Raw genomic sequence first — 21,579 nt, forward strand, 5'->3', positions numbered from 1 at the left:
TTAAAATGTCTCCGTTTCGGCTGTATTTGACTCTTACCCCTGGTATAGCACTCACCTCACTGTATCATAGCTCTCTGTCTCTGTCTTCCACACTGCATTGAGGGATCCTTGAGGACAAGGGCCATGTCTTTTTCATTTTTGTTCTTAGTACAGTTCCTGCAGTTGACTTTCAGTACATATTTGCACATTTGAATTGAACTCAATGACTAAAATGCAGATGTTCATGAGTCACTTATGACAGGCTTACTGGCTTGTGAAGTATATGGAGGGGTCAAGAGACATAACGAGGAAAAGCGTATCAGGAGTGTGTGTGTGTTTGGGAGAGACTTGGTGATTTGGAGGGTGATATGCAGTGGAGGCACTTAGAGATTGAGACTAAGCATTGCAGGTTTTGTTACAAACCTCATCAGCTTCTTAAAAGCCATGAACGCCCTCAGGTGGCCTACATACCGCTCTGTGTACTCCAGCACCTTGTACATACCCAATATTATATATGTTATACTTGCTTATAATAAATTAGCATTGCAATGTATTGTAATTGTTTGCCCCCCCTGACTATGGGCTCTTCGAGGTGGAGACTGTTGCCCCCAAGGTCACAGAGTAGGGACTCACTAAATGATAGTGAATACGTGTTTGTTAAATGTATGATAATAACTCTCAAGGGTTAATTCTTCTGCCACCACCTTCCTTCCCTCTCCTTTTGGATCCCAGGGGACATCATGGGCGCATCCCTGAAGAACCTAGACAATCTGGTGCAGATGCCAAGTGGCTGTGGGGAGCAGAACATGGTCTTGTTCGCTCCCATCATTTACGTCTTGCAGTACCTGGAGAAGACAGGGATGCTGACTGAGGAAATCACGTCTCGAGCACTGGATTTCCTGAAGCTAGGTGAGTTGGTTCACTCTTTCTTCTTGGACACCTTGTCTAACGCCTATGATCGGTGATAAGACTCAGGGAAGTTCAGCCCCTGAAGTGTCCCTCATCCTTGAAAGCCATGGGGGTGTTTTTTGAAATGATCACTGTCATCTAAAACCACATCTGGCTTCCCAGGGTACCAGAGGGAGCTGATGTACAAACACAGCAACGGCTCCTACAGTGCCTTTGGGGAGCAGGATGAAAATGGAAACACATGGTAATGTTGCCCAGTTCCCCATGAGTTCTGTACTCCAGAGCATAATTCCTGAACCCTCTGGAATTATTCCTCTACCTCTCCCCTTAACCCCATTCCTTCTTGCTTTCTATCCTCTACCACTTTAATACTGTTTATTTCAGCTTCATGTATGGTCAAGCCCCTTACTCTTCTCTCTGACCTTGTACCTCCCAGTTCTTGCCCCACGGATGCCAATGAATGCCTCCCTTTTCCAAGCTTCCTATGGCATTATGTTTCCTCAACTCCCCTTCTGGAACCATTCAACAGAATAAACTGTAGAACTGTTGCACCCTCCCCTGGAAATCCACCCTCATGCCACATTTCCCTCTTTACCCATACAGGCTGACAGCCTTTGTCACCAAATGCTTTGGCCAGGCTCAGAAATTCATCTTCATTGATGACAAGAACATTCAGGATGCTCTCAGGTGGATGGCGGGAAACCAGCTCTCCAGTGGCTGCTATGCCAACGTGGGAGAGCTCTTTCATACAACTATGAAGGTGAGGACCTGCCCAGGGGCCCACAGCCCACTCCTGTGTCTGGGAGGAACTTGTCCCTCTGAGTGAGCAGAATCAAGAGAGCACCGGCCTGAGAGTCAGTTCTTCAGGTCTCAGGTCTGGCTCCGGGTGACCCTGGTCAATATTCTTAACCAGTCGGAGCATTCAGCTTCCACATCTGTAAAATGAGAATATGTACTAGAATATGGTTCTCAAAGTATGGTCCCCAGATCAGCAGCATCGGGACCACCCGAGAACTTGTTTGAAATGCAAATTCCAGGGACTTCCCTGGTGGTCCAAGTGTTTAAGACTTCGCCTTCCAATGCAGTGGGTATGGGTTCTATCCCTGGTTGGGGACCTAAGATCCCACATGCCTTGTGGCTAAAAAAACAAAACATAAAACAGAAGCAATATTGTAACAAATTCAATAAAGACTTTAAAAATCTTAAAAAAAAATCAAAAAAATCTTAAAAAAAAAAAAAAAAAAAAGAAGTACAAATTCCAGCTCTCACCCCAGACCTACTCTGAGGAACTCTGGGAGTAAGGGCAACAGTTGTGTTTTAACAAGCCCTCTGGGTGACCCTGATACTTGCTGAAGTTTGAGAACCACTGGACTAGAAGATCTCTGAGCCTTTTACTATTTCCCTAAGTCTGAAGCAAAGCCATTTCCTCTGGTGGGGACTCCTAGACAGCCCAGTGTCTTTTGTAAGGGCTTTACTCTCTGGCAGGCACTAAGTACTCTATCTGATATTCATATTTAATGTTTACAACAAATCAACATGCTAAGCACTGGCATATCATTATTAATTCCATTTTACAGATGAAGAAACTAGGTGCAGGGGTTAAGTAAATTGCCTGAGGTGAATGCTAGTGGGCGGCAGGACGGTAATTTGAACCACAGCACTTGGATTCCAGGGGCACTGTTCTCGCCCATTCGCTGCACTGCCTGACTTTTCCCAACACAGGGCAAGGTGTCGGGGTGCGGGCAGCTTGTTCAATTCAGAGCAGACCGAGTGAGAGAAAGACTGTACAGACTTTCCTAGAGGAATCATTATTGCTATTCCAGGACCTGGATTAAAAATCTTGAGCACTGGGAATTCCCCAGTGGTCCAGTGGTTAGGACTCTGCGCTCCCACTGCAGGGGGCATGGGTTCAGTCCCTGGTCTGGGAACTAAGATCCCGCATGCCGTGCGTTGCAGCCGAAAAAAAAAAATTCAATTAAAAAAAATCTTGAGCATCGAAAACCAAATTTCTATATGATTCATTAGTGTTCCTTATGCAGGATCTTCCCAGTGTCCCCCATATGCGGGAGTAGTACAAGCCAGGACGTGACTAGAACAGGATCCTAGAGGCTTTTCTTCCTCCTGTCTTACCAGAGCCAGCCAGTCTCTCAAGAAACCCATCATTTATGTTGTCAAACTTGGTGGTTCAGTCCTTACCGGGAGCTCCAGAGTTAAACCCACTGGGTTCAAATCCCAGTCCTTCAGCTTATTAGTTGTGTATTTTTTAAGATAAATTTATTTATTTTATTATTTTATTTTGTTGGCTGCGTTGGGTCTTTGTTGCTGCACGCGGGCTTTTCTCTAGTTGTGGCGAGCGGGGGCTACTCTTCGTTGCGGTGCGCGGGCTTCTCATTGCGGTGGCTTCTCTTGTTGAGGAGCACGGGCTCTAGGCGCGCAGGCTTCGGTAGCTGTGGCGCACAGGCTTAGTTGCTGGGCTACATGTGGGATCTTCCCAGACCAGGGCTCGAACCCTTGTCCCCTGAATTGGCAGGTGAATTCTTAACCACTGTGCCACCAGGGAAGCCTACAGTTGTGTATTCTTGAACAAATTATTTAACCATTTTAAGTGTTTGTACTCTTACCTATAGAACAAAGACAGTAATTTAGATTACATATATCTTTTTAAAAATTGCTAATATCCTTCTGTGAAAGGCATTAATCAAGGAAGGTGTTACCTATTCTCCCCTGGAGAAGAAGCTGGGCTTTATGCCACTTGAGGGGAACGTCCATTTGGGGGAAGCTCAGATTCAGTAAAAAATCTGAGAATAAGAGATTTTCTCCTTATCCCACCCCCCCCCCATTTTTTTTAAACCTGTTATCCTTCCTAACACCTCATCTTGGGTTTCCTAAATACTCACTCGGAGCTGAAGACCTCATGTTACTTCTTGCAGGTTACCGTATAAGGGTGCGCAGTTATTGAAGTCCAGCCAGTGTTCCCCTCCACTGTGTGTCCTGGAGGCCTGGGGCTGCGGTCAGCCTGTGGAAAGGAAGGCTTTTTTTTTTTTTAATATTTATTTATTTATTTGCCTGTGCCAGGTCTTAGTTACGGCACTCAGGATCTTTGTTGCCGCGTGCGGCATCTTTAGTTGAGGCATGAGGGATCCAGTTCCCTGACCAGGGATGGAACCCGGGCCCCCTGCGTTGGGAGCTCAGAGTCTTAACCACTGGACCACCAGGGAAGTCCCAGGAGCGCTTTTAAAAAAATAATAATAATAATTCATCCGTTCAGAGGGGACACCTTTTTGCAACGTGCATGCAATTCTTCATGTGCTGGCTGCTGCGCTGACTTCCTGTCTCCGTTTCCATCCAGGGTGGAGTTGATGACAAGGTCTCCTTGACTGCCTACATCACGGCTGCGTTGCTGGAGATGGGAATGACCGCAGATGTGAGTTTCTCTAGCTCCTCCCCTTGACACTCTCCTGATCATGCCTGTTTCTAGAGAAAGTCACCTATTTTTGTTCCTAGCCAGCCTTTTAGTCTCAAAAGAGGATATGATGATTTCCTTATCACTGCCCCTTTTAAAAGGAATGCCTTATAAGTTCAGTTCTTCATCTTCACTTTTTAGGACCTGATGGTGAGTCAGGGTCTGCAGTGTCTCAAGCATTCCATCTCCTCCACCACCAACGCCTACACACAGGCCCTACTAGCTTATACTTTCACTCTGGCTGGGGAAATGGACATCAGAAACATTCTTCTTAAAAAGCTAGATCAACAGGCTATCATCTCAGGTATGTTGGCCATGTTAGGAATTTTTTGCTTTCTTGTTTTTATTTTATTTTATTTTATTTATTTATTTTTGGCCATGCTGTGTGGCTTGCAGGATTGAACCCGGGCCCACCGCAGTGAAAACGCTGAGTCCTAACCACTGGACCGCCAGGGAAATCCCAGGAGTTTTTTGAAATTGTGAAAATATGTGAAAAATTTCCCTAGTCTCCATAGTCCCACATATATTCAATTCTAGGATTCACTTTAGTAAAAGTTAAGTCATAAAATCATTGTTGACAGTTTTGCGGGAAAGCCCCTGAAAGTCCTCAAAGGCATGTTATATTTTTAACATGAAGAGAAAATAGATGGTAGAAGCTAGTCAGAAAACGTATTGGCATCGGAGAACCACCCTTTTGCAGATATTTAACAATTCTTTGGTGTAAAATCATGGAGTTTGATGGGGTATGACTTGAACTTGGAGATTTCTCAAGGTCCTTTTCAAACTTTTGGATGTATTTAGAATAGTATTTGATATTCTGGGAATTCCCTGGTGGTCCAGGGGTTAGGACCTGGCGCTTTCATTGCTGAGGGCAGAGGTTCAATCTCCCGCCGGAGAACTAAGATCCCGCGAGAGACGTGGTGTGGCCAAAAAAAAAAAGTATTCGATATTCTAACAGATCTTGTAAATACAATATTAATGAATTTTATTTACTTAGCTGTTTATTTAAAATTATACTTCCAGGCAGAAATTTAATCTCAGCTTTCATTTATACGAATGTCATTGCCAAGTTGTCCTCTCATATGGGCTCTGGGTAGTTTTTTGGCCTGTGTATTAGCAACTCTAGTCGTAGAATGGGGATCTCAGACAGTGGGTGGAGTTATATCTGCTCAGGTGTATATTAGTTTAATGTGATTAACTCTTCTCCATTACCTTGCATTGCAGGCTCACATGTTTTCTTTTGTTCTTCCACTTAGAGTGCCTCCTGTGGGCTATGTATTTATTATCTCTAACCTTATCTTTAGTTAGACTTCTAGCTTCCACTCTTCTCATTTCTACTTGCTGTTCTTTGTCTTCAAGTTACCTGCCATTGTGGCTGTCATAGAAGTCGGGATTTGGTCTCATATTTTATTTGCTCGCCCTCATTAGCATTTCTTCTATGGTTTCTCAGAGTTCTTATGCATGTTCTGCCATTTTTATTCTTCTTAAAATGTTAGACCTTTGATTAAGGAAAATAAATGCTGAAAATTAATAAAATTTTGTAAGCCAAAAAAAAGACCGCCAAACACATAAAATTCTTAAGAGAAGTTTCTACTTACCTATCTCCATTAACATAAGAATTTATAAATTAACAAGGGCGGTTTTGATATCATTGCTGGAAGCATTTATTGATGCTCCCAGCTTTACCCTGGGGAATTAATGTGTGGGTGTACACACACACACACACACACAAACACACATACACACACACATCCTTGCATATACATTGTGGCCAGTAAATCAGAAGATTTGAGAAATTTTTTTTTCTAACTCACGATTAATTTTTGGTTGGTACTGTCTCTGATTTAAGGTGTAGCATTTACAAAGTGAATATGGGAAAGTCATTTCCTTCTAAGACTTTCCTAATTATGTGTTTTTCTCCATAGGAATTTCCATTCACTGGAGCCACAAACCTACTCTGTCATTGGATGACAGCCTTTGGTCTGAGCCTGAGGCTGTAGATGTGGAACTTACAGCATATGTATTGTTGACCTGGCTTAGCAAAGCCGACTTGACTCATAATGAGATAACCAAGGCCACTGGCATAGTGGCTTGGTTGGCCAAGCAGCAAAATGCATATGGAGGGTTCTCTTCCACTCAGGTAAATAGCCTGCTCTCCTGCCACTTATCAGGTAGGATTAGAGCCCATGTGGAGAGAGAGGAAGAACTATTGCCCTTGCCCTCTAGGTCCAGGGACTAATCATTCTATAGAAAGGGAGAAAATCATGCGAAAAATATATAGAAGGGTTCATAAAATTAGGTCATTTGAGCACATAAATAGTACTATATGCTTTTAAGTCTCTTTCTTTGTAGAGTATGAAACATCATGAGATCTATGTTCTACATGTAAAGAGGACATGTATAATTATGGCTAGATTTACATAGTCACAAATTAGAAAGCCAATTATGGGGTCTGTAAGCATAAAAGCAAGATTTTACGGGTATACCTCCTATTTCAGGTATTGGAAAGGTGGTAAGATATAGTCTTTAAAACGTTTACAATCGGGGATTCCCTGGTGGCGCAGTGGTTGGGAGTCCGCCTGCCGATGCAGGGGACACGGGTTCGTGCCCCGGTCCGGGAAGATCCCACATGCCGCGGAGCGGCTGGGCCCGTGAGCCATGGCCGCTGAGCGTGTGCGTCCGGAGCCTGTGCTCCAAAACGGGAGAGACCACAGCAGTGAGAGGCCCGCGTACCGCAAAAAAAGAGCCTGCGCGTCCGGAGCCTGTGCTCCAAAACGGGAGAGGCCACAGCAGTGAGAGGCCCGCGTACCGCAAAAAAAAAAAAGTTTACAATCTAGAAAGAAAGCTCGGAAAATTTGTATATATTACATAGCAGAATCTGGTTACAGAACAAAGGTACAAAATATTGAATTTCAAGAGGGAGAGAGACCTCATATCAGCTTGAGGGATAAGAAAAGTCTTCACAGGGGAATGGCATTTGAGGGAGATCTAAAAGGACATGTAAAAATTTTAGGCAACTATTGAAAGGAAGGGGGGATAGTCTGAGTAGAGACACCCATTTGCAAAACCGTAGAATGGCTGTTGGGAAAACTGGTTTAGCTGAAGCATAAAGGGACTTGGTTGAAAAGGTAGGGTAGCTTCATATTATGAAGGGCCTTGCATGTCAGACTCAGCTTCTGCGTAATTCTGAGGAGCCATTAATTTTTTTAAACTTTGTTTCAGAAAGATTAATCTGTTCCTTGGATATGGGATGATTTAGAGGAGAGAGACACTGGATTTGAAGAGATCAGGAGACTATTTCATTTGTCTAGGTTAGGGGTAAAGAGAAATCGAATTGGTGGGGTGGCAGTAGGGAAAAAAGGAGGTGGAGTTGTATGATAAATTCAAATAATGTCATAAAAATCATCTTTGATGATCACAGAGAGAATAGCCATGAATTCATTTGTTCTGTAAATAGTATTAAATCCCTACTCTTTCCACGTCACTGATGATACAGAGGTAAACAAGAAAACACATTTTTTGTTCTCATAGCGATTATAGTATGACTTGTTGAAATTAGGGCCAGTTTCACTGAGGATGTAACATGTAAAGTAGACCTGGAAGAATGAACAGATTTTAATAGATGGAGTGTCTGGTGTAGATGTTAAGAGATGATGTTAAGACCTTGCATATGGTAATGACTTAATTGGAATTTTTAGAAGTTATATGGTACTATGTTTCCTTATTTCAGGGAAATTCTTGGCCAAAGATCAGGAAGGATTTCCTTCTTCTTGCTGGGCCCTGAATAATTATAATATATAATTTTAGAAAGCAGAGGATGGAATGTTTAGAATTCTCAGTGACAGATATATGCCAGAGTTGCTTTTCAATAAAATCCTTGGCTATTATAAGAAGTCACATATCACCCACTTTGGTTTTTAGGTGATGGTGAGGTCCCATTCCTTGAATTGTCTCCACATGTCCAAGGAATAAAGCTCTCCTGGGCTCCAGGTCACAGAGTATAGACAAAAAGTTGTTTGTAGAGGGCCAAGCTGCACAGGTATAACTTGTTCACAGCTTCCCCTGGGTTGATACCTGTCTCCCTATCTTTATATGACAGTGTGATGTCTAAATATGACTGTTCTTTTTTGTTTGGGATAGGGAGAAGTGGGGTTCCTTTATTCTGCAGTAGATATTTGACAAAGTTTCGAGCATACAGAAATTCTCATAACACAGAGTGAGATATGACAATTTTGCAGACTATCTCATTCTTTTTTTCTTTCCTCCAGTTGTAATTTATATAAATCATGTTTTCAGAAAGGAAAGGCTCACACTTTTTATGTGATGCCATGCTCTCTTAGAAACAGTTTCTCTGTCTTATTCCCAGATGAAGAAAAGATTGTCACATGTCATAATGGCTAAGAAGCTTTGTCCTTCAAGGTGGGGTTTTCCAAGGATCCCCTGATACCCTGTGCCACAGAAGATCATTATGCAATTAAATAACTTTGAAGAGCATGCAATTTTTAGGGTTATCAAGTTACTGCTGTTTCTTCCCCAAATAAGGATATTGCAAAATATATATCGAGCAGTGATCCACTCACTTCTTTTTTTTTTAGTTTTTTTTACCAATTAAAAAAAAATTGGAGTATAGTTGCTTTACAATGTTGCATTAGTTTCTGCTGTACAGCAAAGTGAATCAGTTATATGTATAGATATATATACTCTTTTTTGGATTTCCTTCGATCCACTTACTTCTAACAATAGCCCGTTCTGAAGCTAGGTTTCATTGCTGAATATAAATATATGAAATTAGCCTAACGACCCATGAATGTTCAAGAATGACTTGATGGTGATTTTCTATGCAGGTAAGATATTATGATTTCTATGTCAGCTTCCCCAGCATTGGTGAATGTGGTTCTTAGATACTTAGAGGAGGTATCATCCAAGCTAGCGAACAACAGTCAGGTGTGTAGGTTACAGGATTGTTGGAGGTTAGTTCCAATGGCCCACAAAACAGTAAGCATATGCCTGATGCCTGATTGTTTTCCTCAGGATACTGTAGTTGCTCTCCAAGCTCTTGCCAAGTATGCCACTATTGTCTACGTGCCGTCTGAGGAAGTCAACCTGGCTGTAAAATCCGCTCAGAATTTCCAGCACATTTTCAACGTTCAAGCTGCCAACCGGTTGGTGTTTCAGCAGGAGACTCTGCCCGATATCCCCGGGGTGTACACCTTGGAGGCCTCAGGCCAGGGCTGTGTCCATGTGCAGGTAAGCAGGGCTCCAGGAGGACTGGTGTGCGTTGGGAAGGAGAGTCTGAGGGCATCTCTGCCTCTAGTAGAATCTTCTCTCATCTACCTTATTTGCAAGGAAAGTCGTTCGAACCGTACCCTCTTTTTATTTTTTATTTCTTTTTTATTGGAGTAAAGTTGCTTTACAATGTTGTGTTACTTTCTGCTGTACAGCAAAGTGAATCAGCCACATGTATACATCTATCCGCTCTTCCTTGGATTTCCTTCCCATTTAGGTCATCACAGAGCACTGAGTAGTGTTTCCTGTGCTGTACAGTCGGTTCTCATTAGTTATCTATCAAACAGAACAAGCTTTAAAATCCTTCCCAGCTCTGATCTGGTTATCTGTTTCCTCCAACTAGACGGTGCTGAGATATAATATTCTCCTTCCTAAAAGTGTGGAAGCCTTTAGTCTTAGTGTGGAAATAGGGAAAACTCAGTGTGAGCAATGTACTTCACCTGGATCCTTCCTTCTGACCATCCATACCAGGTGAGGACAGCGGAGGTGCGGTGGGGGGCACCTAGACCTTGGAAGCTGAGCTGGAGAGAGAGAGTGTGCGTGCGTGCGTGTGTGTGTGTGTGTGTGTGTGCGTGTGGCGGAGGCACAGTGTGCTGAGAGGGAAGATAACGGACTCACACAGGTTTGCCTCTTTCTGCCCTCAGTTATGTGGGGAGTCGCAGCTCTTCCAATATGGTTATTGTGGAAATAAAGATGCTTTCTGGGTTCAGTCCAGTGGAAGGCACCAATCAGTTAGTAAGTTGCTTCTGTTTTCTATCTCTGAGGGGGGCTTATTACTATAGCTTTTAATTATCATTAAAAAGCTGGTGAAATGGGCATCATGGTTTATACATGCATCTCATGATTTTATTATCTAAATGGGCTACAAAGGTGCACTGGATATATGATATGGAACCTATTATAGTCTTGGTTCCTTTTTCTTACCTTTTCCACAGTATATATTGTTTCTGCAACCATGGCAGAGCTTTGGAAGATTACTCTAGGGGATAGGGAAGGCTCCGGCTTTCAGTCTCCTTTTTTTTCTCCTTTCTTATTCAGCTTCTCCAGCAACCACACGTGAAGAAGGTTGAATCTGGAATTGACACACTCAACATCTACTTGGAAGAGGTAGGGATCAGGAACCGAACCAAAGAACTTGATCGCTTTTGTGTCTTTTCAACTTCCCTTCTAATGTACATGTACTAGTGTCACATACACGAGGACGAGGAACCTGGGAGATGGAGTTCACATCCACAAGATGAACTCTACTGGTGTACCATAAAATACCCCTTTGCATCTCCAGGACAGCACTATCTAACAGATACAAAATGGGAGCCATCTGTGTTACTTAAAAATTTCTAGTAGCCACATTAAAAAAATTAAGGAGAAACAGATAAAATTAATTTAATTATATATTTGATTCAATTTTATATACCCCAAATTTTTTTATTTCACCATGTAATTAATATACGAAAGTGTGAATGAGGTATCTACATTTTTTTTTTTTTCTTACTACATCTTTGAAATCTAGTACATGTTTTACACTGACAGCACATCTCACTTCTGACTGGCCACATTTCAAGTGCTTAATACCCACATGCAACATGACAGCTCTGGAGAATAACAGAGTGGTTAATAGCTGAGGCTCTGATGCCAGAGTACTTGGGTTAAAATCCTGCTTCTAACATTGGCTGAAATTGTTGAATGATTGTTTCCTCATCTGTAGAATGAGGGTGGGTAGTGGTAAAAATAGTTACCTATCTCACAGAGTGGTTGAAAGAATTAAGTGATTTAAGACATGAAAAAATAGTTGGAATTGTACCTGGTATGGAGTAAACCCTCAATAAACATTAGCAATTATTATTATTATTTTATAATGTAATGTTAATGTTAATTAATTTTCATTAGACATTGTACGTAACTTTTCATTTCAACCAAATAAGGAGTTCTCAAGGACTAGTAGTATTCTAAAAACTGTTACGATGCTTATTTCATCATACTCTATTTAGCACAAGGAAGAAAGGTAGCATTATTATATAACTGACAGACAAGACTATCTCCAATTAAAATTTACTGTTGTTAGTAATGTTTTCCGCTCCCACACCAACTAATTCATCTAACTGTGGTTTTCTTATCTGCCAGGAGGTGGTTCTTTAGGGTAAGTCCTGTATGGTTTCTTTTGAGACAACTCTGGTTAGTGTATCAGGAAAAACCCTGAAATCATGACACTGTAGTTGTTTAAACATTTTGCGAAGTTTATGATGCTTTCATACACACCTTCTTTGAGTCTCACACAGCACCCCTCCTTCTATGTAAGGAGGCTGAGGCTGAATTGATAGAGTGAGTGTGCTTGTCAAGTCATCCTGTTTGTCAGTGTCCAAGCTGGGAGTAGCACCTGGGGATTCTAATTTTCATGACACCATTCCTGAGACTGCAATGGCAGGCCGGTCAGTGTATCCAGCCAGCTTTGTCAGCTTCTAATCTGAGACATCAAGTCTAATGGCCTAAAAGCCAATCGTCATGATTATATCTGTGACTATTTCCTTTTTCTATGTATCTTCTCCCCTTTTCTCTTGATCAGCATCACCAGAGGACAATCTGATTCACATTTAGCAAGTTATTCTTGGTTTTATTCCTCTTCTCTGTTGTTTTTTGTTATTTGCTTGCTTTGTTTGGGGGGGGTCTGTTTCATTAATTTCTTCATTATTTCTTTTCTTTATTTTGGACTGAAGGGAAGGGGAAAGGACATTTTTTGTTATTCTTTGTCTAACTTCTTAAGTTGAATGCCGATTTTTTTTATTTTTAGTCTTTCTTATTTTCTGATGAATATGAACTATAAATTTCCCTCTAAGTATACTCTGTCTTTGTCCCACAATTTTTGACAAGCATTGTTTTTATTACCATTTAGTTCTATATCTTAATTTTTGGGGAAATGCATGGGATATTTAAAGGCATCTTTTTGTTACTAATTTCTAATTTTATTGCATTATGGTCTGAGATCATGATAGTGAGCCTCTGAAATGCACAGAAGTTTCTTTTTGACCTAATATATGGTCTTTTTTGGAAATGTTCATTGTGTGCTCCAAAAGAATGTCCATTCCCTTTCTCTTGGGTATGGATTTGATCTAGATCTAAAAGTCCAAGATGATTATTTCTGTTGTTCATATCTTTGTTATCTCTGCTTATTTTTCTGCTCAATCTATCAGTTTTGGAAAAGGGCTTGTTAAAATTTCTAATTACAATTATTGATTTGTCCTTTATCCATTTATCTATGCAATTCTGTCAGTTGTTTCTTGATATATTTTTCAACTATATAATTAGGTATGTATATGTTATGAACATATCTTTTTCAGTTTTCCTTTTATTAGTATACACTGTGCTTCTTTTACACTAATTATATATACGTGTGTGTATTATATATATATATATCTACTTTAGATTTCTACGTACACATGCACTTTTTTTTTTTTCCTTAGATTCTATTTGGTCAGATATTAAGGCTGCTATCCCAGCTTTCTTTTGGTTTATATTAGTCATTTACTTTAAATCTTTATGGTAACTAAATGATCAATGAGAACAGTGGTTCCAAAGATTTTTTTCCAGGACCCCTCTCTACTCTTAAATGACCTCAGAGAGCTTGTGGTGATGTGGGTTACATCTACTGACATTTAACTTATTAGAAATTAAAATTGAGAAAAATATTAAAATATTTATTGTCATGTAAAAAACAAAAATAAACTCACTACATTTTAATATAACATTTTATGAAAAATGTATTTCCCAAAACAAACAAAATGAGAATAGCAGATTGTTTTATGTTTTTGCTTTAATATTTAGCTTAATCAAAGAGAGTGAAATTCTCCCGTCTGCTTCTGCATTCAATCTGTTGCAGTATCACACATCAGGTAGCCCCCTTACACTAGTACAGTGAAAGAGAATGAGAGTGAAAAAGGCAAATAATGTCTTAGTATTATTCCAAAAAGAATTCTGATCTCACAGTCTGCCAGATACAGTCTTAAGGATCCCTGAGAGTTCCTGGACCACGCTTTTAGAAGCACTATACCTAAAGAAATCTCTTTGGAAATATCTTCCAATTAGGTGTTTCTAACTTCCTATCTAAATTTACAACATAGGGACTTCCCTGGCGGTCCAGTGGTTAGGACTCCACTCCTCCACTGCAGGGGTCACAGGTTTGATCCCTGGGTGGGAAACTAAGATCCTGCAAGCCACGCTGTGCAGCAAAAATAAAATAAAAGTAAATAAATACATAAATTTACAACATAAATCTTATTTTCTTTTATATTAGATTAATGTATGCAATTGTTTTGAACTCTCCATTTATTCACTTATTCAACAAATATTTATTGAGCCACCAATATATGCCAGATACTCTTCGACGTGATAGAGATGCAGCAGTAAAAACAGTAGACATGACCCCTGCCCTCATGGATTTGATATTCTAACGGAGAGACAAGCAATATGCAAATGTTAAAAGTACATATATATGTGCGCACACACACACATATTCAGGAATAATTTTAGTAGTAATCAGTACCACGCAGGAGTGTGGTGGGGGTAGGCCAGGATGTGATTGTTTTAAAGTAACGTGGTCAGGGGACTTCCCTGGCGGTCCAGTGGTTAAGACTCCGCCTTCCAATGCAGGGGGTGCGGGTTCCATCCCTGGTCGGGGGAGCTAAGATCCAACATGCCACGGCCAAAAAACCAAAACAGAAATAAACCCAGAAGCAATATTGTAACAAATTCAATAAAGACTTTAAAGCTGGTCCACGTCAAAAAAAATCTTAAAAACATAAATAGATAAAGTAAGGTGGTCAGGAAAGGCCTCTCTGAGGAGACGTCATTTGATCAGAGACCTGAATGAAGAGAGAAAGGCGATCGGGAGCATACAGGTGTTGGAGTGAAGTGGAAGCCTCCGTTCCTTTGGCCACTTCACTTAATTTAGTGGAGGAGCCACGGGTTAGAGTAGACCAAGAACAGACCCATTTTACAGAAGGACCAGGAAGCGGTAAGGTGCTAAGAAGAAAAAGCCAGGAAGACAGCAGGAGGCAATATTAGGAGTGGCATAGAGCAGAGGTAGAAGGGCTTCAGAAAATCTGTGTGAAGACAGCAAGAGTCTTTTAACCTCCACCTGACAGAGATGTTATTTTCACTTTTGTTTTAATGTGATGTTTGTCTGTCTTCCCCACAGCTTAGTAAGGAGACTCAGACCTATACCTTCATCATCAGACAAAGCCTGATGGTCACCAACCTCAAACCAGCAACCATCAAAGTCTATGACTACTACCTACCAGGTGATGGCCAAGATTTATCTGCATCTTGCAACGTACTTCTACTTCACTCTTCATGATATCTTTCTTAATTTTACAGATACTCGTTTCCAAGCCAAGTGCACATAATTACATTTTCTGATCTCCTAAAGCATTTTAATTCAATTATATGCCACTTAAAAAAGTCTTCTGCACTAGACATATTTTATACAACGTGGTCCATAGACTGAAAGAACGATGTTCTCTAAAGACTAACTATTCTTAATATTTTTGCTGCAATGACTAATTCACTACAAGTGTGCAAATATTAGTCATTGGAAACTTGCTGTAATTCTGATGTGCTCATAACCTGTAGAAATCTTTTGAAGAGGGTTAAAGCAGTAACTTTTATGTAGTATTTTCTCTCTGAATGTATTAGGCCTGCAATATAATAATATATGTCATTTAATTTTACAGATGAACAGGCAACAATTCAATATTCTGATCCCTTTGAATGAGGTAAGCCCAGAAGAAAGAAGGCTGGGCTTTTGGGGTAGGGTGGCAGTATTCAGAAGTTAAGGAGACGTTCTTCTGAGTTAAGGGTATTATCTTTTGGAAGCTTATTTTTGATAAAGTGGACTTTCCTTTTTTGTCCTGAACTCTTTTATTAAAAAAACCTGAGGTATACTTATTGTACAATATGTCCTAAACTCTTGAAGAGAGAATAATCATCTCCATAGTTCACATCAGAAAAAGTTAATATTGGCATTTGTATGAGGGGTTCTATGTGGTTTTTAAAAACAGTATTTTCTTTTTTTGGCTGAAAATTTTCCTAATTATTACATTATATATCTTTTTATATAAAAATACTAAGACAAAAGTAAAGATTACCCGATTCTACTTCCCTGAGATAACACTCTAATAATCCCATCGTGTGTTTTGTGAGATTTTTTTTTTTTTTCTAGTCAGGAAAAAACTCCTCTATAATTGTGAAGACTTTCTGTGTATCATGATGTCTTCTGTCTTTGTTTTTTCCCTCCAGGGTAGAAGATGGAAAGAGACTAAATGAATTCTCCACGACATTACTGGACAGCATTCTTCTATCTCTTAAAGCAGAACCCGTTCAATCAAACAATTTGGTTTCTCTTTTTTTTTTTTTTTTTTTTTTTTTTTTTTTGCGGTACGCGGGCCTCTCGCTGTTGTGGCCTCTCCCGTTGCGGAGCACAGGCTCCGAACGCGCAGGCTCAGCGGCCATGGCTCACGGGCACAGCCACTCTGCGGCACGTGGGATCTTCCCGGACCGGGGCACAGAACCCGTGTCCCCTGCATCGGCAGGCGGATTCTCAACCACTGCGCCACCAGGGAAGCCCTGGTTTCTCTTGTTAAAAAACAAAATGCAGGATTTCCCTGGCAGTCCAGTGGTTAAGACTCCGCGCTTCCACTGCGGATCCACTAAGATCCCACATGCTACGTGGTACGGCCAAAAAATTAAAAAAAAAAAAAAGCAACCAAATAAAATTGAAGATCGAATGGGCTCTATTAGGTGATTTATGAATTGAGCAGCATTTCATCTAGCAACCAGAAGGGTGCTCCAAGGGGTTGTACAAAATTGAAGGATTTTATATAAAGAAGGATAGGGCAAAGGAGCTATTAGCAAAAGAAAAGAAAGAATTTTTTTTAGGCCACGACATCTTTTTGGGGGGACTGAGGGGGAGGGAATGGCAAGGGTTTTACGGCATAGATTGCCTCTTCTTCCTCTGGGGGATGGAGAAGGCCCACGTGGCAGATGACCTTGTTGGTGCTGACTGGAAAACTCCAGACTAGTTGATTAAGATTACATTTCTGGGGAAGGTGGAAATGGCAGTTAGGTCAGGTATTAAATCTAGGTCTGGTATCAGGGGCTTTAGCACAAGTGACACAATTTTGGGCCTGTGGTTTTTCTCTTTAACACTCTGATTGACTAGTGAGTGAGTAACAGATGGGTAGGCCTGAACCTCAGCTACTTTCTACGACTTCACAGATGCACAGGTGCCGGAATAAAGGGCTGGGGAGGATGGGCTAGGAATCATCACACAAAGGAGGAATTACATGGGAAAGCTCCTTGGGGTAGGGTCATTGGTTTAACCATTCTGTTGAGCCATTTAGGAGACTCTCCAGAGAGGAGATGGTGGTAGAGGGTGTTCCAGGGAAGATAAAAATGTCTTCCTGGAGGTTAAATCTAAGGGAAGATGTAATTTAGGTCTTTGGGAATAGACTAAAAAGATTTTTTTTCTTTTCCTTGAAAAGAAAATCTGTGTGCTCAACTCTGTGCATATTTCTGTGGTTACCAAAGGTTCTGTTTAAAGATATTGTTATTCTTTAACAAAAACTCACGATTTGGCTTCTTCCTTAAACCTTTTGACCCAGACTTCGCAAAGAATCGAGTCAAGTATTCAGAGAGAGGTCCAAAGAGAATCCTAACTCAGGGACTGTGTTCAGCCAGTCTGTCACTGCGGGGCAAGCAGTGATTGATAACAAGAAAAGTGGCAGCCACAATTCCCTATCATCTCTGCTTTTCTCCGGCCTGATCCCCCCAGCCTTTTCCCACTTGGGATACCTATCATGGTGTAAACTCTGCCTTGGGGCAATGTTTTTGTTTTGGAAACAAGTTTGGAGGCAATGGGATGGGGGTTGGGGAGCAAATAGTGATATTTAAACAGAGACGATTCTCTAGGTAATTACACCCTTTTACCTTGGATGTCCACGCACTGATCTTGCTCCTCTTAGATCAGAAACTCTGACCAAAAGAGTCAGGGAAAAGTAAGTCCATGATGTAGATATTTCCCTAAACCCAAGGCCACGCTTGCATAAACTATTTGTTCCTTACCTCCTCCACCCTAGACTTTGCCTTCTCCTCTTAGGAGTTCCCAAAGTGAGAGAAGATGAGGAACATACCCAGAGGAGGTCATCCCTAAGCCTGCCTTACCCTTCCATATGATGGGAAGAGAACAGAGAACTCTAGAGAAAAGAGAGCAGTCATGAATGCTCCTCCCACACAGTGAAAGCCCCACCCCCCTGTACTTTTGGGTCTGTAGCTCCTGCCAAAACTTCCCATTTTTTTGCAATGGAAGGAGGTGGTGGTCCTCAAGATTTAAGAAGTTATATCTGGCCAAAAAATCATATCAAATGATTACAAAAACTATTCTTGTGTCTTTGGGGTTGAAAGAATATCTTATGATTTAATATTATCAACTACACTGAAAAAAGGAATGTTCATGAGAAAATTTACATTCTTCAACTTACTGAAATATAAAAAAGTTTGTGCATATTTGAGAAGCAAGGTGATTTTAAGGTTTAAGTAGTGTTTAGCATTAAAGTGACACTTAGTGTTCTAGTATTTATAGTTAAGTATTCAATACAGGCATTTATTATATGCCAGGTACTTTGCCAGGCCTGGGAATACAGAGGTAAATTAAGTAAGGTTTCTGGGACTTCCCTGGTGGCACAGTGGTTAAGAATCTGCCTGCCAATGCAGGGGACATGGGTTCGAGCCCTGGTCGGGAAGATCCCACGTGCCGCGGAGCAGCTAAACCCGTGTGCCACAACTACTGAAGCCCGCGCGCCTAGAGCCCGTGCTCCGCAACAAGAGAAGCCACCGCAATGAGAAGCCCGCGCACCACAACGAAGACTAGCCCCTGCTCGCCGCAGGTAGAGAAAGCCCGCGCGCAGCAAAGAAGACCCAACGCAGCCAAAAATAAATAAATAAATTTTAAAAACCAAAAAACAATAGTTAATCGAGGGGCTTCCTTCGTGGCGCAGTGGTTAAGAATCCGCCTGCCAGTGCAGGGGACACGGGTTTGAGCCCTGGTCCGGGAAGGTCCCACATGTTACGGAGCAACTAAGCCCGTGCGCCACAGCTACTGAGCCTGAGCTCTAGAGCCTGTGAGCCACAACTACGGAAGCCCACGTGCCTAGAGACTGTGCTGCACAACAAGAGAAGACACCGCAATGAGAAATGAGAAGCCCACACACCGCAAGGAAGAGTAGCCCCGGCTCCCCGCAACTAGAGAAAGCCCGCGTGCAGCAACGAAGACCCAACACAGCCAAAAATAAATATAAATTTTAAAAATTAAAAAAAAAAGTTAATTGAGACGGCTTTCCCTTCTCCCTTAAGTCCCATTCTTCATCATGGATTTAGTGGGAAACAGGATTGAGGAAGGGAAGCAGTATCAGGAAAGAGCCCTACCTAATAAACAAAATATACAAGAGGTGAATTTAGAGTACATAGAACTTTTCATCCCTCTTCTTGAAGCCCTGACTCAAATTTGTATCACATCATCCAGACTGTTGGAAAAAAACCCTGTTCCTGCTCCCGCATCTCGAAACATTCCTCCACCACTAAGTGTATTATTACATATTGTATATTCTCTATACACATGGCTGTCCCTGTTCATTCAACTAACACTTCTGAGTGTCTAATTGTTTCAGGTGATGTGCTTCCAGAAATATCTATTTAAAATCCTAATCTGACTATGTCTTTCCCTCACTTAAAATCCTTTAGGGACTCCTAGGGATAAAGTTCTACTTAATTTTTGTGGCACAGGAGACTTTCCCTTTCTGCCCCTCTAGCTCCAATTTTGGCCTTCCAACTTAATACTTCCTTCTTCAGGAATACCAGACAACTTTTAGTTCCCTAACTATGCTCTCTCATAATTTTGATATGTGCTTTCTATCATGCTGTTGGAAAGCCTTTCTATCTCTTCTGCCTGGAGAACTTCCACTAGTCCTGCAGGTTGTGGCCTTCAAGTTGTGTTTTCTATTCTAATCAGTATATCGCCCCCAAGGAATCTCTGTTCCTATAGCGCTTGTACCTTCCACATCTTCTTTATTCATTCATCTATCGATGGACACTTAGGTTGCTTCCATATCTTGGTTATTTTAAATAATGCTGCAATGAACATAGGGGTGCGTATATCTTTTCTAGTTAACCATTATTCTACTTTCTGTCTCCATAGATTTTCTTATTCTGAACTTTCATATGAATGTAATCACATAATATGTGGACTTTTGTGACTGGCTTTTTTCACTTGGCATAATGTTTTCAAGGTTCATCCAACTCATAACATCTGTACTGTACCAGGCATCAAGAAGTGGAAATAGTATTTACAAGCGCAGTGGAATTGGATGGCTTTTGATGAGGAGCAAAGATGTTTTGGAGAGAGATAATTACATGTTAAGAGTGATTAATAAGCAATTAAATGCCAAGTATGAAGTCAGAAGGCCTCTTGGCAAGATATAAAAATTTTCAGCCCAAGGGCAGGAAAATCTGAATATTGGCTTTGTCATAAGAGGAAGGTTGAATAGCTCCACAGATGGTTGAACTCTCAGCCACTGCAGGTCTGGTATGCCAAGGTCAAAGCACTGTTTGGGAAGGACTGGGGCCCTGAGACATTGAGATGGGGATATCACAATTGATGCCCTCAAAAATTTTCAATTTCTAGATGTCCCTGAATTCTCAGGGCCTGAAAATTTCCATCTCCTCTCTGTTAAATTCTATCATTTCTCCCTTGCTTAAAGAGGAGACAGAGGCTTCTACCTTATGAGACAGCACGTGGTCCTCTCAGCCTATGTCCCTTATTTCTCTCCTGCCCAATAACTAGGGTTAAGTCACATAATAGTCTGACTGGGGAAGTGCTGGGCCTGCTAATGGAAGAAAAAGATTATACCCAGAAGAATCTGTAGGATCTTAAACCAGCACAAGCCAGGGGAGTGCACATGAGATAAGTTCTGAGGTGCTGAATCAAGGGATCTAGAACATAGGTTGAATAAGGGAGAGTCTATCAATATGGGGGGACTTTCTGAGGATACAGGATTTTATACCCAGGTAAGGATATCAGGGGATGGTACAAAAAATACCACCAGGATGGCTTTTAGGAAGCTTGAGGAAAGTGATGCCCACACTAAGAGAAGCAGAAATGACAGAACTGCCATGGTAGGTAGTTGAAGAAGGGATCAGCTAGTTCAGAGAAGTGGTCCATGGGAAGATACAGAGCACCTTTTGTTTACCAAAGTAATAGGAATGCTTTGTTGAGTGAGGCACCAGAATCATGGAGAAGCTAAGTGGAAGCTAAGTGGTGGCTGCAATTGCAGGCATGGGCTGAAGATTGGAGGTGCTGTTAAAAACTGGATCCTCTGACAGCACTGAGAAAGATAGGTTCCTGAAATGATAGAAGCCAGCTGTTGGCACGTCACACTCAGAAGCAAGGTGAGTACATTTGTCATAAAGAACAGCCAGTCAAGGACTTCCCTGGTGGTCCAGTGGGTAAGACTCCACTCTCCCAATGCAGGGGGCCTGGGTTCAATCCCTGGTCAGGGCACTTGATCCTGCATACATGCAACTACATGCCGCAACTAAGAAGTCTGAATGCTGCAACTAAAATCCTGCACTTGGCAACGAAGATCCCGCATGCTGCAGCTAAGACCTGGCACAGCCTAAATAAATAAATATTAAAAAAAAAACAAAACAAAAAAAACAACCAGTTAGCATGGATTCTACTGGAGACTAACCTACAGAGAGATACGGAAATGATTAATCCCTAGGACCCGATAGATGGTGTGATGGTTTAAAATATGTCCAAACATTCTTGAGCTCTCCTTCTAAAAAGTGCTCCTTAATTTCCTTCCTCATGAATGTCAGCTGTCTTAGTGACTCACTCC

The 21,579-nt window shown here is 41.3% G+C and overlaps 1 protein-coding gene across 1 annotated transcript in view; it reads left to right on the plus strand.

The window, feature by feature from the left end:
* Positions 1-20,209, plus strand: part of A2ML1 (alpha-2-macroglobulin like 1) — a 47,078-nt gene extending 26,869 nt beyond the window's left edge. The window contains exons 24-36 of the mRNA XM_007101838.3: positions 712-888; positions 1,051-1,132; positions 1,492-1,648; positions 4,238-4,312; positions 4,493-4,655; positions 6,277-6,491; positions 9,383-9,598; positions 9,981-10,108; positions 10,282-10,372; positions 10,676-10,744; positions 14,826-14,928; positions 15,361-15,402; positions 15,926-20,209. Of these exons, the coding sequence (XP_007101900.2) occupies positions 712-888; positions 1,051-1,132; positions 1,492-1,648; positions 4,238-4,312; positions 4,493-4,655; positions 6,277-6,491; positions 9,383-9,598; positions 9,981-10,108; positions 10,282-10,372; positions 10,676-10,744; positions 14,826-14,928; positions 15,361-15,401 (1,517 nt within the window). The 3' untranslated portion in view covers position 15,402; positions 15,926-20,209. The remainder of the gene's footprint in view (positions 1-711; positions 889-1,050; positions 1,133-1,491; positions 1,649-4,237; positions 4,313-4,492; positions 4,656-6,276; positions 6,492-9,382; positions 9,599-9,980; positions 10,109-10,281; positions 10,373-10,675; positions 10,745-14,825; positions 14,929-15,360; positions 15,403-15,925) is intronic.
* Positions 20,210-21,579: the final 1,370 nt, after the last annotated feature.

The sequence above is a fragment of the Physeter macrocephalus genome, chromosome 6, assembly GCF_002837175.3.
Source record: "Physeter macrocephalus isolate SW-GA chromosome 6, ASM283717v5, whole genome shotgun sequence".
Lineage (NCBI taxonomy): Eukaryota > Metazoa > Chordata > Mammalia > Artiodactyla > Physeteridae > Physeter > Physeter macrocephalus.